We start from the raw sequence: 18,893 nt of genomic DNA, 5'->3' as shown, positions 1-18,893 counted from the left end.
CAGATGCAACTATCAATTGGAAGTGGAACTTCAACTTCCAATCCTCCATTATGGAATAGGAAAATGATATGTCAAATGTGATTAATAAAAGTGAAAAAAATCTATTTTTAGAATAGCAGACTAGACAGAGAAAGTATTATATTTTCTTCCTTTCTCCATTACACTTACCTCATTATGTGTTTGAGGTAATGTAGTTTATAAATTTTAAAGACACTGTCCAAAGATATTAAAATGACAATCTTAACTTAAGCATACCTCAATACACACAATATAATTGGTCACACTCACATATCTGGGTAAAACTGGGAACTGTGGGTTGATGGTCAGTAATCGGTATCAACCATGGTGAATTTTTCGAAAATTGAAGATGTAAAAAATAGAAATAAAGATTCAACTTAATGCAGACACAAACATCATATGAGAGGATTTCCTCATATACATACAATTTGATTAAACCCCCATTTCATCATAATACAAGTAAATAATTTATAATTCAACGCAAATTATAAAACATCCGTAAATATAATTTGCTTTTAAATTGAAAAGCATGTTAATAATGTATGGTTTGATACAAGAACACAAAAACAGATTTACCATTCTAAGTTTTTCCGAGTCTCCTTATAACTTGTGATAAACCAAAATAAAATACACATTCTAAAATTATTACAGTTTCTAAGTTGATCCACACTCCACCAAGTTTTCCTTTTCCTTTTTTGACAGGCATTTACACTTTACATGGATCATTTATCAGCCACCCTATCATAAAATAGCAACCCTGGGAAGCAGTCACAACTAAATAGCTGACATTTTTTTCATTATAAGATTGTCCACGAGTTAGCATAGATCCCTCCTCGTTCACTTTTTCCAAACACAATGCTCTTCTTCATTACATAATCCCTAATATTCTGTTTTTTTTTTCTCACAAGGAAACAATATATAATTATATAAGATTGCATAACAATGAGGATCTGGGACTCCCCAACTACCAACGAATACTAGTACCAAATGGAAAAAGGTCATGGATGTTCAAGTGTTGGTTCACCTCTTCTTTAGACACACCTCAACCTCCAAATACAATGTACAGCTAACAAAATTTATCAACCTCAATATCATAACTAAAACTGTCACAAATGTCAACAACAGACAAGCTGATAATAGATACAGGCACCATAAATCTCTCATATCATTAGTCCTCTGCACGAGAGTATCGCAGCTTTACTCCTGTCAACCACAATCTGAAACCAAGATTTTAATAGGTCAACTTGCATATCTATTGTCAAACTTAACAGCCAAAGGCAGTACAGAGGATTTCGAACAGGTCAACTGGTGCATCCACTATCTACTTAACAGCCAAAGGCGGTAGCCAATAAGAATATGCAAGGTCATTAGCCTTAAGTACTCTGTCTTGACTCCAGGTACTTGTGTGCTCATCTTTTCCTGCGATTGGGAGACCTTGATCTTGATCTCGACCTTGACCTCCTTCCCCTGCAATTACATGGACCAGTTTATAAACAAGATAAAATTTCTGAAGTGCATTTATTAGATTAGTTCACCTGTATCAATATGTTCTTAGCTATGCTGATGGATGACTAAGTTGAAAAATATCAAGAGAAATTTAAGAACACCCAACAAGATACCTGATGCTTTCACTAGCAGGGTAAGGAGAACGCCTGCGCTGAGAGTGCTTGCTATGAGGAGACCGCGAAATGTGTCTAAAAATAAAAAGATTACATGCTAAACAAGTAAGTGGTGACAAAAAGATACAATATTTTGGATACAAATTCTCAACCTACTATATATATTCAGGCTCTAGAAGAATTTGAACTCCGTATGGTTGCAACCTTTTTTAATAAGTTATATATAGCTAATGATCATTATCAAAGGATTTTGAGGTGAAATTGCCTCAATTATGAAAAGGACTTAGAATTTATAAATTCCACATTCAAACAGTGGTGGCAGTTCATAGTTTTTTCCTCTTGATGAGATTACAAATTCCTGGTCCAAAATCCTGTAACAGTATCTGCTTAAGAAGAGTTTATCAAAACAATAAAGCAGTCATTTCATTATCATTATAATTTTGAATCAAAAAGTCATCTAATTGATAGCTAAGCCTCTTTACCAGTTCCTTTACAATTAATGGTGCTGAGGGTGTGTTTGGTATAGAGGAAAAATGTTTTCCATTATTGGTTGGCTTAAATATTTGGTAAAATGTTTTCCTTATAAACTCATTTTCCAACAAATTCAGAATAATGCCTTCTCTACCAAGAGGGGAAACATTCTCCAACTCCCAAATTGACAGTTTCAACACTCCCCATCCCTACCCCCAATCCCTCCCACCCACTACAACCAACCCCATAGTGTTTGCCTAGATTTATATATAAATCAATGCTCGCATCTGTCCTAGCATTGATGTATAGAGTTACCTGGTACCTTTTGCTGGTGGGAGGTGGTGAGGTATCCCGTGGAATTGGTCGAGGTGCGCGAAAGTTGACCCGGACACCACGGTCATCAAAAAAAAAAAAAATTGATGTTAAGGAAACCCTGTGACGGGGATTTCATTTACACTTAAGTCAACTTGATGAAGTGAACGACTCTACTCGTTTGGTAAACAATTCTAAAACAGCTATAATTGCGGAATTTGTAACCCTTTTAAATAACTTCCAGCAGCTGTCTACTAATTTACTGCAAAATTATAGTTTGAAAATAAAATTGCATAATCCTTCTAAGCATTTGAAAATGAATCAAACTATCTAAGGAGTCACTTGTGAGGAAACACATTATGAAAACTTTTAAGCTTACCTAAATATTCTGTGTGAAAAGAAAACCTCAAAAAATTCAACTGAAAGTCATCCCTTCTAAAAGATTTGGGTAATTCATTCAAAGGGCTAAAATCGGCATGAAGGATATTCAACAAAGAAATTGGTCCAACTCCTATAAATTTTCTTGACATAACACATCACTCCTTCAAAAACCACCTTAAAGGAATTCACAAGTCATGAGCATAACAATTTGGAATCGCAAGCAAATACCCTAATTATGAATCTTTTACGTAAGTAACATAAATAGGAGTTCTCTATCAAGCATTTTAGTTTTTTTTCATGGCATAGAAAATATAAGACTAATAATCATGTCCACAGGGACCATTCACTACAGCATAAGCAATGACTTATCACTCTGGCAAAAAGCAGGTGACAACAGTGTACACAATTTGAGTAATTAATGTATTGATTACTAGAATACATGGTATAAGTACTTTTTATTTATAAGGTAAATGGCATTAGTACTGTTAATATGTTAAATGATACAAACAACACCAAGGGAGTACTCATCCAACAAGGGCAATGCATCATTAAGTGGGTGAGTAACCTATCGAGCTTCCAACTCTACAAAATGCTTAAATGTTAAATCAGATAGATGACATGTACAAGACTTGCAAAGATATGTGGAGATGTACTTACAAATTAGTGATGCTAAATTGATTGTAACAAAACTATCAAACCAGGTAATAACACCATGATGAAACTAACAGAAATCCATCTTAGGAGTCGGTGGCAGTGACACATTATTCAGTATTTTCTTCTGACATTAGCTCTTATTGCAAGTCCAAACTATCAGCTATTTTAATGTACTCACAAGGAGAAGTAGGATTACTCTGTTATGTGCTTAGCTGTTTTGACCCACAAGTACCAGGATGTAACGAGTAAACCCTCATCGTGCCTTTTGTTGCACAGCCTCCTAAGCACATTTAATTAGTAGTGACTCAACCGTGCAGTCTTTTCCATGGGAATGTGTTGTTTTCATTAGTCCACACCTCCATGGATGTTCTTCATGAAATAATTCATCACACTAGTTATATATTTTTTTTGATAAGGTCACACTAGTTATACATTTACTAATAAACTTTAAAGTAAAGTCTTTACTAGCTTCAGTTAAAGTTCTCCTCTGAATCAAAAAACCACAAATGCTTCATTTCATTTTTTAGGACGCTCCTTTAAAGTCTGGAATCTTTTCCGAACAGAGTGACACTTTTCTATATATGGAAGTCTAACTTTAGCATGTTTAAATCCACAAGATCCGAAGAAACTTTTAGTATGTCCCAAAGTCTTTTTTTTCACTCAGCAGAAAGTTGTCTGCTAGATCTTTGCCTGATGTTAGTTTGCTCCCACAATATCTCTCAAGACTCAAATACCTTGTTGAACGGAAGATAGACAGGAAATCCGAAATGTTTGCATACGGTAGAAATAGTAAATAATAGAGTTAAAGATCAAAGAAAAACAATGCAAAAAGAGAAAGGAAAACAGTACTAGAGTGTGGAACCTAAACAGTACTAGAGTGCTAGGAAAACAGTGCAAAATACGTGGAACGTATTTTTACGAAGGCAATTATCCAAGTCTCGTATAGCACACTAAATTAGTGCACTATATGTAAAAAATGTAAACTTTATTCTGACACTTTATTTTGGTCAACTGTCTATTTGTCCATTATTTAGGCTCGGGACTCTCAGAACAACCCCCCTCACATTACTAACCCAAATACCCAATTAAGTAGTGAACAGTTAATCCTGATATTGAGGGTTATTTTTGTCATTTTTGAAGCTGTCTCTTATCTCCACATAAACTGGCGGAAAAGCTTCATCTATCCTATCAACAGTGTGCTTACTACAGATATTTTGGCCAGTAGACTAGGAGGCAAGGTTGGGGAGCTCCCAACTACTTACCTAGGCATGCCTTTGGGAGCTAAAAGCACATCCAAAGGCATATGGAATGGGGTCCTGGAGAAATGTGGAAAGAGACTTACTAACTGGAAGAGCCAGTACTTGTCCTGGGGAGGAAGATTGACTTTAATCAACAGTGTGATTAATGCATTACCCTCTTATATGATGTCTATCTTTCCTATGCCTAACAATGTATCTAAGAGCATCGATGCCCTTAGAAGGAATTTCCTATGGCAAGGCAGTGAAGATAAGAAGAAGTTCCATCTAGTTAAATGGGAGGAATTGATTGTGAGTAAGAATACAGGAGGTCTAGGCATCAAAAACCTGAGGAAATAAAATCAGAGCCTAATGATGAAGTGGTTGTGGAAGTTTCCAAATGAAGAACACATGCTCTGGAAAGAGGTCATCACAGCAAAATATGGTATGGGAGATAAGTGGATGACTAAAATGGTAAGTACTCCTTATAAATGCACTGTTTGGAGGGCAATCAGAATTTATGGCCAGTGATATATCATGGAACCAGGGTAGAAGTGGGAGTGGTTTAAAGACATCCTTCTGGGAGGACAAATGGAATGGGGCAGTTCCTATTTGTTTATTTTATGCCAACATCAGTGGCTACAATGTGAACAGGACAAGGATGGAATTTGTTCCTACGAGGGAACCTTCATGACAGGGAGATAGACAAAGTGGCAGATTTTCAAGATCAGCAACCTCACTGAAAAGGACTTGCCGATTTGGAAGAATGACACCAAAGGTCAATACAGATTGGCCATAGAAGATGATCTGGAAACCAAAGGCACCCTATAAAGTAAACTGTTTCGTGTGGTTGTTGACAAAAGAAGCAGTTTTGACTCATGAAAATTTAAACAAAAGAGGCTATCAGTTGGCCCCTAGATGTATTTTATGTGGAGAGCATGCAGGGACAATTAACCATCTTTTTTTGCATTGTACATGGACAGAACAGATATGGAGAATGTTCATCTGTCTAAAGGGGACAAGATGGGTGAAACCATAGAGCATTAAAGGAGTTCTAAGCAGCTGGAATAGAGATGGGAATTCATCAGATAAGGAGAAGAGATGGAAACTTGTCCCACCATGCATTTAGTGGACAATTTGGAAAGACAGAAACAACAGGAGTTCTGAGAATGTGCAGAACAACTTACAGAAGATCAAAATGAATTGCTTAGCTCTTTTTTATTTTTGGTGTAAAGAAGATATATTAACTATGACAGAAGACATCTTTGATGTGCTAGATTGTTTACAGTCAGTAGTTTAGATTAAGACCGTCTTTCTCTATAAGTTGTAGCACTTTTGAAGGGAAGCTACACTTTTGTTGTAGTATACCTGTGGATATATAAAGTTACCAGTTTCAAAAAAAAATTAAGAAAAAAGATGTCAATTCCCAGGGAGGCAGAAGATCATGACCAACAAATAGTGAAATAATTAGTATGATCTTGAGCTTTTGAGTTAATGGAAACAATTAGACTTTAGAGTATCCAGGCCCTTCAAAAGATACCTTTTCCTTGACCTGAGTGGTGATGGTGATCTGTGTCTATTTGGTTGCGCCTTCCTGCACTCCACAAGAAAAAGATGAGCTATTACGTAAGGGTCAGATTATTGCATCACAAATAGAAGAAAATAAAAATGAACCTTCTAGAATCATCTGAAGATTCATCACTGGGATCATTGGCACGGGTTGACTTGTCCTTGCTCTCTCTACCCCTGCTATCATTAGAAGATGAACGATGTCTTTTACGTCTGCTGGAGCCCCTTTCATCTTTACGTCTAGATTTTTCTCTTTTTTCATCCTTCGTTCTCTCTCTTTTTCTACCATTATCTATGACAACACCAGCTCTGCTGTCTTTTTCTTTTTCCTTCCTTTCTTCCTTGACATTAGAGGGCGAGGGCCTTTTCCTTGAGTCAGATTCCTTGGCTTTTTCCCCTGACTTACGGCTTTTCTCCTTCACAATATCTTTTGAACCATCTAGATCACCCACTTTTTCCTTTCTAGCAAGTCTTTCCTCATGATTCCCATGGTTTCCTTCATCTATCTCAGTTTTTCTGTCCTTTGAGCTTGTATACATACCATTATCATTTGTGCCAGAACCCTTTCTAACTTCACGTTTACCGCTCTTATCTGGCTTATCTCTTCTGTCTTCACTTCTGGAATTATCTATCTTAGTCTTTTTGCAGTCAAGAGTCTGGGATGGCTTTTCAGTTTTCACAGCATCCTTCCCACCTGGCATCTTATCCTCTGGAACTCTAGATTCAGTCTTAAAGGAGCCTCCAGCATCTTCATGTGCAGAATATCTAGTTGACCTGTCATCGGTGCCAACATTGGGACTCATTTTGTGAGGATTTTTCTCCAGGTTGGCAGGAGACCTATCATGCTCCTCGGATTCTTCACGTGATTTTCCATTTCCATGCTCTTTGCGCTTTTGCTTATCAGAACTCTGGATTTCGTTGTCATCCTCATCATCTGACGCATAGTTAGCAAGGCCTAATAGATCCCCAGGAGAAGTGGAAGTAGACTTTTCACTGGCATTAACAGAATGAGTATCTTTAGGTTTGAGTGGTATCAGAACCTTGGCAGAGGCCTTGGGAGTTGTAACAGCTTGAACAGATGTTAACACCTTCTGACTTGAAGCACCAGTTTTTTGCTCAACTTAAGGGAGGAAGAAGATCAACTTAGTCTCAAATATAAATGACCTAAGTGCAAAGACATGGAGAACGAAGAAATTTAAAGAGGAAAGGAATTGAAAAAGGGAGACACCAACCATCAACAGTGAGATCCTCTTCGCTAAGAACCCTTGTCGCAATCTCATTAAATAGCTCATCAGTAACCTGTAAAAACAGCATCTAGTCAATAAATCTGCAAAAACCATGTAAAGAAATCGATCACATATTTATCATCAATAACCTTTAAAAGAACTTCAGTTAGGACACGCTTTATTTCTTGATTCATTGCTGCAGTTCGTGCTGCTTCCACCTCAACCTGCATGGACCAATAAAAATTCAGGTAAGCCTACACTTGGTATGACGTGAATAAGATAATAATTAAAGACAACCCAAAAGGAATAAATCAAGAAAAATTAGAAAGGGGAAAGCTTCAACACTATAAATTCATTGGAACAGTATAGTCCAACAAAGGGTATTAAACCAAGTAAACAGACTTCTTACACGAAACAAATTCAACAAAAAAGTAACATCTTCTGTCAGATGAGTAATCAAGGAAAAGTAAACGACCTCATCATCATCATCATCCTCGGTTGACCTTGAAGAATCGATGCTTTTGCTATCAGCCTGGTCACCTTTCCGATAAGATTTATTGACACCTTCATCTTCAATAGATTGAGAATCCTCCTTTGGAAGCTCTGCAGCTGAAGTTGTGATGACAGCTTTCTTCTTTATTATTTCCTCTCTAAGCCAGTTTGGAACAGCAGCCTAGAAAAGACCAGACAAATAATACAGATGAATCATTACTCTATAGTTTACAAACTGAAAGCCCATAGAACAAGTATACAAACCTTCTTAGGGCGATCAGAAATCCCATATGCATCAGCAGGAAAAGCAGCTGCAGGATGCAGAGCGGCCCCCGCACCAACACCAAAATGTGCACCAACTGACGGGACAGTTGGATGGAAGCTTGAACCCTGTGCCCTTCCAAAGAGTGATGCAGTATGTTCAGTGGCTGGAGAAGCTCCAACAACAGAAGGATCAACCTGCGGTATAAAAGTGATAACAGGAAAGCTCAATCACAGCATCATTGGGTTTAAGTTAACTTTGAAGTTAAAACTAAAACCTGAGACCCAACTGGAGGCATTGGAGGAAGAGGAGGATACGCAGAACCAGGAGCAGCAGAAGAAGGCCACACATAATTGGAAGGCATTGTTGAAACAGGATCAGAACCTCCTGAATCAGCACGAACATAATAGGGCTGGGAATGCCGGTCATGCTCATGACTAAAACGAGGTGCAAAATCCAAAGGCTGATCACTAAGATCAGGACCCATCACGTAATGACGCTCTTCCATCGCTGCAGCTTTATTGGGTGCTGGCATTAGTTGTGCATGATGATGATGTGAAGAGTTGGCAGGCAAAGGTGAAGAACCATAGAACGCCTCATGTTGATTCCCAGCCTCTTCTTTACCTGAAAATAGAATGGGCATTCAGAAAGTACATACATGCAAATCAATGGAAACTATTCTCTGTAACCTCTACAACTGGATTTGCAACCACTAGACTTTGGTAACAAAAACATTTCCTGACGTAAGATTGACTCTCAACTCCGTAATATGTTCAGAAACATGACAAATAAGGGGGAAAGACGCTGTTTTGGGAAGATGTGTTGGTCGGACACGAAATTCTGAAGAACAAGTTCCCTGATTTGTTCATTTTAAGTCTTCAAAAGTTATCCACAATCAGAGAAATGAGAGACAGTCAAGGGTGGGACCTAAGGTTTAGAAGACATCTGAATGACTGGGAAATCAACAGAGAGGCTGAGCTATTCAATATTCTGGGAAAATACAACGAACTAAATTCAAATGAGGACAATTTATATCGGAAGCCTGACAAGAAACGAAGATTTACGGTGGGTTCAGCTTACAGAAGGTTACAAAAGATCAAACTCACATGGTAGTAGTTGGCCTTGGAAGATGATATGGATAGTCGAGATACCTTTCAAGGTAGCATGTTTTACTTGGCTTCTAGCCAAACAGGTTACACTCACGGCTCACCCAGGACAATCTAATGAAAAGAGGCTTTCAAATTTGTTCTATGTGCTCTTTTTGTGAATGTGAGATTGAGACAATAAACCATCTTTTTCTACATCGTATAGAGACTGTGAAGTTAAGGCAGATTTTCTTTAACTTAAGGGGCATAAGCTGGACTATGCCAAGGAGCATCAAAGAAGTTTTAGCTTGTTGGAATAGAGAAGGAAATCAGTCAGGACACAGGGAGAGATGGAAGATTGTCCCAGCATGCATTTGGTAGACTATATGGATGGAAAGGAACCAGAGATGCTTTGAAAATAAGAGCTGCTCACTGCAGAAACTGAAGATGAACTGTCTGGTCCTTTCCTTTTTTTGGTGTAAACATGAATATCCTCAAGAAGAAGAGGATATTCCTAGTATTCTAGATTATTTGTGATCTAGCAGTAGTTTTCTCTTCCCTGTATTTTGGCTGTAAGTATTACTGGAATACTTCTAGAGTATTCCTTTGTTCATAATACAAGATACCTTTCTCAAAAAAAAAATGCTAGAAGAACCAGCCTACTGATTCCTATGAAAAAGGTAGTTCCATCGTGCAAGAGATGTCAAACAACTTTGAGACGATAAAAAAGAAGCCTCGCTGTGAGGTAAAGTTTTATATCTCGTGCATAAACTGTACATTATAACTAAATAATAATGTATTTTTTCAACGGAACCTCAATCTTTCGACTAACTATTATTTTAAGCTTATTATTTCCCCTGCATAGCTGATCAGTCAACAGTCTTAAGCCACACAAGCGACCAATGTGTTGAAGGTAAAACAATCTTATATAGAGAAGAACACTTCAAAACGAGCCTCTGTCAGCAGCATCTAACTTTTACTGCTTGAGACTCCGGTTCTCAATTTTTGGTCTTTGCTTATTCAATAAGTTTTCCTCTTTACTTCTGTACTTTTCCTTTTCAAAACTTCTTTGATATGCATTACTTGATTCAAGGGTCTTTCGGAAACAACCTATGTACTTCCACGGGGTAGGGGTTAGGTCTACGTACACTCTACCCTCCCCAGACCCCACCTATGGGATTACACTGGGTATGTTGTTGTTGCTTGTTCAATAACTTTATAGATATAAAATTGACATCTCTTACAGAGCCTTCCAAGTCATGAAGGCAGAACAAAACAAATAGTTTGAGGAATAAATGAATAATTTTCAATTACATTATTTGATATTTTAGTCAATTAGAAGACTTGTATTGGTATAGCCGTATAGGTAGCAACACAGTGCTAACCAATAACAAAGACACAGTGCAAATGGACAAAAAAAACTTTGAATACGTAAAACCCTCTAAGCAACTGTGTCTTCAAGTGCAAGAGCTGCTGGGTTTTGTTTTTGCAAGCAGAAGTACACTTCGCCCTTCTAATTTTCCGTTTTCATGTGTCCATAATATTTGTACTCCTTCAGAAGTGAAATGTTCCTACAATTTTCACTTCCTTTTAGGCTGTGACAGTAATCTCTGCTAAATCACTCAGATAATTGTCAAGCTACTGAGATAACACTTAATGCAATAAATAAGAACCAAATCTTCAAATAAATTGAATCCTCTCCACCAATTTTTTTTTGATAACCAAGAAATACAAGGACCACTGGTGCACGGTTCAAAACTAGGTGGATAATGGGCCCGCCCCTTCGTCACTTAATATCATGCTTATCTGTGGCACCGTGAGGTGATAGCCTAACCCACATATCACGCATTCCACTCACTAGACCAAAAAACTTTGCGGCCAAATCGTCCTCTCTTCTGCCAATTTAGTCTCAATAGAGAAGACATGGACGAGGAAAAAATTATTGGACAAAAGGAGACAGAGTTTCTGCCATGTCAGCATTCAAATCTGTTGTTTCACGATTAGCCAGAAGGGCAGAAAACTCAACAGACACACATTCAAGGAATGTGCAATCAAGCAGGATTAATTGACAAAGTACAAGCAGATCATTGAATTCCATTTTGCCTACTCTAGCTGAATAGAATAAAGCAAATTGCGTAAAAGTTTCTCTTTTTTATTTTTGGTAAGGTTATTGCCTAGAAGTTTATCCAATAGCTTGATTAACATCAATCCAAGTGGACTTCAAAATAGTATCTAATTTTCAACTGCTCCTCTTTTATGTAATCCTTGGGAAAAAGTTATCATAAACAAAAGTATTCCTGAAAAACAGAACACAAAGTTAGCAGGATGGACAGAGGAAAGAACATGTCAGCATGATGGAACCAATATTCCATGAAATCAAAATACAATAGCGTCAATTATCTGAAGTGAATTCCGTCACACAGAGGCTTTAAAAAAGAAAAGATCCAACAACGATGAAATTCTACTTAGGTCTCAAGGGGCTTCAGTAAACATAGCTTGCTAAAACAAGTAACTAGAAACCACAAGCAGGACAAAGTTATATAGACGCGGTAACTTCAGATGCAATATTGATATATTAATTAAATTTTTTACCTGCAATAGAAGAATAACTAGAAGGTACCTCCTGCTGATGGACTAATGGACTTATGGATGAGTTTCCTTGCTGGGGGAATGAAGCAACTGAATCTCCAGTGAAATTTCCATCTCTTGCAGTGTAAGGTAGAACATAAGGAGATTGCCCAGGGCTGAAGAATGAGGGCTCCTGCAAATGGCCAAACGATGGCCTCTGAGGAGGTGCCACAGGAGTTATGGAGTGATGATTACTTGACGGCAGAACTGGTGGTTGTTGCATGTCTTGGAGATGTTGATCAGCAGATTGAGTGTATTGCTCATAGTAATGACTCTGCTGTTCTGGCCTGCTATCATGCGTAAATTGCGAGTTCTGGTGCTGATGGTCATTAGCAGCCTTGTCAGCAGCCCATGCTCGGGCCTTTGCAGCCCAATCTTCATTGCTAGGTGCTACTAGTTAATAGTAGATTTAACCTTTAGGTAACAGAAGTACCGAGGGGGAGTGGGGGGTGGAAAGGCAAAGAGCATACGATCTCTATATTATTAACCAACGGCAGGAGGAGTCCTCCATGATGGAAAAACTAGAAGGTAATATAATATGCAAGTGTATATCACATAGAAACTACATACTGCTTCTACAGAGTCAGAAATTTTGCCAGGGCTAAAGAGAAATAAAAGCCAAAAAAAAAGTAAAGGAAGGATCTGACAGAGGGATGCAATCCCAGAGTTCTAATTTGAAAGACCGCCCCTTAAATTCTACTACAGTAAATAGACCTCTTCTCATAAACAATTAACTAGATTTCATATTTGAGCTTCTAAAACCTAATGTGATTTTTTAAATAAGAATTTGACCTTGTTAAGCGATTAATACCTTCTTTAGCAAACCTCCTCAATCAACAGCTAGAATTTTATCTTTTTGACTCGAGAAAAGACAGCATTGTTCAGTTCCACGTGACACGACAGACACTTGTGGAGACCATTGCTGAGCTAAATAAAACTTGGAGAATGTAAAATGATGAAACTCCTAAATAATCCAGAATTCTAACAAACAACATAAGTCAACTTATTTTCTGGTAACATTTAAGCATGTCTGAGATGCCACAAAAAGAACACGAAGCAGTACAGAAAAGTTAAACATCAATAAATTTTAGGAACCGGCCTAGACTCTGAGAAATAGTATAAGTAAAATAGAAGACACGGCTTGAATCAGCTTCAAAACATTTTTCAACCATAAATGGGTTTCAGGAAACTTGCAGATGCATCCCAGCATATTGAATTGCTAAACAAGCATAGATTCCAATCAAAATACTATATTTCCAAACCTGAGTTTCCCCAATTTTGCTGTTGACCCCAGTTCATACTGCCCCAGTCCTGCAAGCACATGAATCTTACATTCATTAACCAAACATGTTATAACGAATCCATCAGCAGAATAGGAAGCAGTATAACACAGCAATAACAACTACTACTACACCTCAATCCCAACTTTTCGTGTAGGCTATCTATCAATCCTCAATATCCATTTAGCACAATATTGGACTCATTCTAATATGTCTAACAGGGACTGTCTCTGTTTTTTATTATCGCACAACTCTCCAATCAAAATAAGAAGATTCCTTGCAATAATTTATGAGTACATTTCATTAATGGAATCAAGAAGGTGCAGATAGTACAAAAGATAAACAGTATAATAGAGGTCACTTCCATTACTGAGAAGGCTAGGAAGCTGACAAAGTCGAAAAATTTAATAGGGCAATTTACAGGAGCAAAGTTGTGCCAACCATATGACCATAGGAGACATGTTAAAAGTTGATATCCTACCAAACACACCAAAAAAATCATGATGATATCATCATCCAGATTCTCCACATAGTTTTATCAACTTCCCACAAACTCCAGCATTCATAGGCATCCTTGATGCCCAAACATGACCCACCTGAGCCCAGAAATATAAAGAAACATATTCAAAATATCTACAGCAATTGGACAGCGGAGAAAGAGGCATTTGTTGGTTTCTGAATGTTGGAGACACATGAAACATATTACAATATTCCTATAAAGCTCTCCAGCTAAAGCAAATAACCTTTGTACATAACTTAGCTTTCCAGATTAGTTTCCAAAGCCTGCTTTCTATAATTCATTTTGAAAGCATGTGCGAGTAACCTGCTTTCACAGTGTATAAACCTTCCTTTGTGTAACCCCACTTCATGTTCTCAACTGCATCATCACTTATTGTGCAAGCTCCCCAATTTTGTAAGTACATTCAATAGTTCTTCAAGTCAGAAAATTCTGATCTCGAACATTTCTCTCAAAGTGCAAGTCTCGGAAGGGTTTTTTTTTTTTTGAGAAGTAACATTTGCAAGTCCCAAAAATTGCCTTGTCTATTTTGTGAGATTGTGGAGTCTGGGTCAAGAGCTATTTGGAAAAATGGGGAAACTCATTTATTAGGATAGAACCAGTTGGGAAGAAGCAGAAGTTCACGCTAAAAAAAGAAACTGGAGAATTGTACCTGCAGCTATATGGTGGACAATATGGAAGGAGAGGAACCTTAGAGTCTTTGAAAATATGGAGACTACTATAGAACAAGTCAAAACGAATTGTATTTTGACTTTATGTTTTTGGTGTAACCAGATATACTCTAATGATACTGTCTCTATCATTGATGTCTTAGACTTATTCTAAGGATAGGATAGTAGATTTTGAGTTCTTTTGTAAATATGGTTTCAGTACAACCCATGTACTGTGTTACAGAAATAGAAACAGTTACCTATGTCAAAAAAAGGATAGAACCATCTAGTAACTATCTTACCAGAATTTGATGTGAACACCATATCCCACCTGAATGAAATATTATGCGAGAAACACTCCACAGCTTCCTATTGTTCTTCCATAGACTAACACCATAGGATCCCCAGATAATTTTATACACCAATGTGATTTTGGCGCCATTCATTTACCACCTCTTTCCAAAGTGCATTCCCCCTTGGCTATATCTGCACAACCACTTCATTAACATGCACTTGTTGTGTACAGTAAGGTCTCTAATGCGCAGATCACCAACATGTTTTGACGTTGTGACTTAAGATCAGTTCACCAGGTGATATTTGTGCCCTTATTGCATTCTTCCAACGTAAGTATTCTCCTGATCTGATCTTATCCCGCTGTTTAATTACCTTTCTTAGAAATTGAGATAATAGCCATGGGATATGTAGGAATGTTGTCCAGTACACTATTTATGAGTGTTACTCCCCCCCCCCCAACCAGCACAACCCTACCCACTGAGAGACAGAGAGGTATTGCATGTGACAGGAGGCCAGCAACCTCACCTTCTGCAGAACCTCATCCTCTTTTCATACCTTCAATCCAGGGGCGGAGCCATATTGTGTCAAGGGTGGCCAGTCGAACACCCTTCGTCGGAAAGTTATACCATGTATATAGGTAAAATGCTACTAGATATGGGTATATATTATATTTTGAACACCCTGAAAACAACTAGATGTGGTAGCTCAGTGGTCAAGGGTATTCAAGAACAGCCTGGTGTCCTTGGGTGCGCAGGATTGATTATCAAAACCTGCTAGTTTACTTTGTGCTTTTGTTTAAAGTGCATCACACAGTTAATCTACCTACTTTATTGCTCTGTAAGACCGAATAACAAAGAAATTAAGTGTCAAAAACACACCTAAATTATCCCTCTTTTTTGAGCTTTTCATACCTAAACTATTTCGAGTGTGAGAAACACACCTAAACTATCACTCTTTAGTTTGAAAAACGCACCTCAATGCTGACTGGACTAAATGTGTGTGTATACACACTTCTACGTGAGTGTGGCCTTGATTTTCGTCCACATGGCTTCTTCATTTTTTTAAGGAAAAAAAAATGTCAATAACAAACCTAACCTAAACTATTAGGAGGGTGAGAAACACACCTAAACTATCACTCATAAGTTTGAGAAACACACCTTAAATAATATATGACAACCAGTTGCTTATGTAAGCTCAAAGGGGGCTGATATCTGTATATCTATGATGCCATACAAGGAATCCATAGTGCCGTTTGGTAGCTTTAATAATTTGAGGTCGTGAATGATTGTCCATTATATCAGATTCTATTTTTTTTAATAACTGAAAGACTTTTTTTTTTTTTGAAACTATATATATATATATATTAGATCTGCACCATAACAATGCCATCTACAATTACAAAAACCAACCATGCTTAGGATTACAGCTTCACAAGGAACCTATCATATTAACTAGTGATTCAGTCTCCTTTACATAGTTTTCTTTACACCAAAAATGAAACAAAAGAATACAATTCATCTGGACTTTCTGCACAGGATTGCTTTTGTCATCAATTATGCTATTTGTGGTATCATTATGCTATCAAACATAGCCTATTTTCTTTCTATTGAATTGTAGCTTTCTAAGACTACTTCATCAATCATTTCCAGATTATGACAATTTAAACAACAATGAGCAGCTAAGGACGGAAGTCAATAAAGCAGAAATCATTGGAAGTAGCTTGAAGTAGAAAATTGATTGGCTCCAGTTAGAGACCAAGGTGTATCTCCATTATTGCTCTAATGAAAGCCTGGCTGAGAGAGTAAACAAAATGTGTGAACCTACAAATCAAGGCAGATGCGCTACATCACATATTTATAACATCTCAGATATACTGCAATACTCATTTGAAATTTTAAACTTTTTGCCCCAGTGGAATTTGTTTCCACCAGGCAATCTATGTGGCATTTTCTTTTAAAAAAATAGAGAGAGTGTAATACACACACCATCACATATTACTCGAGGGATGTTTTTCAAACTAATGAATGATAGTTTAGGTGTGTTTCTCACACACTCAATAGTTTAGGTATGAAACTCAAAAAAATGTATGGTTTAGGTGTGTTTTTTACTCTTATCTCAATAATAAATTGATAAGGATCCAAATTGATCCCTACTATTAAGCTACTTTGTGCATGTAAGGATAATAAATCTATTTTTTTTATGACAAGGAAAACTCCCAGCCGCTACCCTTTGGGTGCGCACAAGGTAAAACCCCCGCTCCTATACAATAGCTCGCAAACCACATAGGAGAGGTAACCCGCTCTAGACAAGCCCGGTGCGGCGAGCTCGACCCAGAAGGCAAACCCCTTGCTTTCGCTGGCAAGGAGTTTCGAACTTGAGACCTCCAACATGGAAGTCCCAAGCCCAAACCACTAGGTCACCCCGAAGGGTAATTAATCTATTATTTTTGAATGTTAATTCTTTAATAATCCTTAATTTTTTATCTATAACCTTTTCATAAAAGATCTTCATTTTTACACGTAAGAGATCTTAAAAGGTCATTTTCTTTTATTCCTTAGTAAGTGGCCAAGAGATTTGATTTTCTCATAAACGTTTCTCTAAAAAGAATAAAAGTATCAATAGTCAATTGAATTCCCACCTGATGAGTCTTTGACTTTCTTTTACTTAACATTAAGGTTTTTAAATAAAACTTTAAAAAAATCTTCAACTTAGCCAAAATCGAAAGCGAAAATGCTCCACACGGAACTATTTTTTTTAGAACTTCGTTCTTTGTGTCTCCTTGTTATCGTTGGCAGAGGCCGGTGAAAGGTTAAAGTCTAAAAGTGGTTTCTTTTTAAGCTAAACTCTCCTCTCTTTCACACCTTTTGTTTTTTTGCTTCATCCATTCACTTCATATTAAATTAAATATGAATTCATTAGATCTAAATATTATGTATTTTGATTTAAAAGTTTTTGACACGTCCATTCATTAAAAAAAGTCAATTACTGGCATTTGGTATTTAACTGGATTTTATGCACCAAATGATAGAGTGGAGAGGGAGAGGGCATTCGTCTAGTCTTCTATGAACTCAATTCTTGATACACTTGTCCATTGAATCAGCTGTTTTAGATGGCAACCGTGCCACCACACTTACCCCCATCTAACATTACTGGTTGTTTTTCTCTTCTCTCTCTCATACTAGTTACCCAAAAATATTCAAGTTTTCACTAGTTTTCCAAACTATCAGCACTAGCACACAGGTTTTCTAGACAATAGTACAATAATGATATTTCAAATTTTATGCCCTGACAGTAAATGTTTACACAATCCCAACTTGAAGTCATACACAAAGGACCTTTAGGAAGCAGGGTAAGCAAAATAAAAAGGTGCAAATTCTTTCAAGAAAAACGGGATTAAAATGAAACACAGTATATCACCTGATTTCCATGAGGAGAAGATTGGGGAATATGCGGGCGCGGGGGAAGAGGAGGTGGATACTGGGCCTGTTGTTGTACATGATGGTGTGGATAAGCTCCCTGAGGAGGTCCAGGAAATGGAGGAGGGGGGGGAGGGGGTGGACCCCACTGCTGCAGCTGAGGAGGAGGAGGAGGAGGAGGGGGAGATTGCTGAGGGGGTGGGTGGTATTGGAATTGGTTTGTGTACCATGAACCAGGTGACGGGACCGGTGGTCGTTGAGAATGCGGGAGCTGATAGTGGGGATCCGCCATGGACGGCGGTGGTAACGGCGGTGGTGGTGGTGGTGGTCGATTGTACGGATGCTGATGTTGGAAGTCCATACCTTTTTAGGGTTTTGACAGTTGGGTTGAGGGTTTAAGACGCCGATTGTTGTTCAGGTGGCCAGCCGAGGAAGTTACCGGCGGTGGAGAAAGAGAAAATAGAAGTACTTGGTGGAGACGGGAGAAGCAGAAATGGTGGTTTTAGGTTGAAGAATAAGGTGGGGGTGGCAAACTGTTATGCAAGCCTACAGAAGGAGACCAGACTACCAGAGACTGCACCTAGTTGTATTTCTTTTGCAATATTGGTTCTTTCTATTTTAAGCTCCAATGCATTTTAACTTACACGTTTTATGTGGCATAATACATGTAGGGCGTTACATAATATATTGAATAGATATAAAACGCCACATAAAACGTCAAGTCAAGTAGGACGCATGGGTGGATTTGTTTAACTTTATACAGTTTAAGTAATTATTTGTGTAC

General features: G+C 37.8%; 1 protein-coding gene across 4 annotated transcripts; it reads right to left on the bottom strand.

Moving 5' to 3' along the window:
- Nucleotides 1-990: 990 nt before the first annotated feature.
- LOC125814747 (uncharacterized) lies at nucleotides 991-18,667 on the bottom strand. Of its 4 annotated transcripts, none has more exons than XM_049494210.1 (12): nucleotides 18,111-18,667; nucleotides 13,215-13,263; nucleotides 11,917-12,345; nucleotides 8,517-8,863; nucleotides 8,242-8,436; nucleotides 7,961-8,158; nucleotides 7,635-7,709; nucleotides 7,492-7,558; nucleotides 6,365-7,379; nucleotides 6,231-6,284; nucleotides 1,638-1,712; nucleotides 991-1,485 (listed from the first exon to the last, which is right to left on the bottom strand). In XM_049494210.1, the coding sequence occupies exons 1-12, from the start codon at nucleotides 18,468-18,470 to the stop codon at nucleotides 1,428-1,430; spliced, it is 2,922 nt and encodes a 973-aa protein (XP_049350167.1). In that variant the 5' UTR covers nucleotides 18,471-18,667; the 3' UTR covers nucleotides 991-1,427. The 4 variants fall into 4 exon arrangements, with proteins under 4 accessions (XP_049350167.1, XP_049350177.1, XP_049350172.1 ...); XM_049494220.1 differs by having other exon boundaries at nucleotides 8,529-8,863; XM_049494215.1 differs by having other exon boundaries at nucleotides 11,917-12,342.
- Between the last annotated feature and the right edge of the window lie 226 nt (nucleotides 18,668-18,893).

Source organism: Solanum verrucosum, unplaced genomic scaffold (assembly GCF_900185275.1).
Source record: "Solanum verrucosum unplaced genomic scaffold, falcon-dt-bn FXZP01000085.1, whole genome shotgun sequence".
Lineage (NCBI taxonomy): Eukaryota > Viridiplantae > Streptophyta > Magnoliopsida > Solanales > Solanaceae > Solanum > Solanum verrucosum.
Note: the sequence above shows the minus strand (reverse complement) of the source record. Positions and strands in the feature narration are given on the sequence as shown.

Coding starts and splice junctions, on each gene's coding strand:
- LOC125814747 (XM_049494210.1), bottom strand. CDS start 18,470: ATGGACTTCCAACATCAGCATCCGTACAATCGACCACCACCACCACCA. Junction 7,710..7,960: donor AGGATGATGATGATGATGAG/GTCGTTTACTTT, acceptor TGGTCCATGCAG/GTTGAGGTGGAAGCAGCACG. Junction 1,486..1,637: donor CCTGCTAGTGAAAGCATCAG/GTATCTTGTTGG, acceptor ATGTAATTGCAG/GGGAAGGAGGTCAAGGTCGA.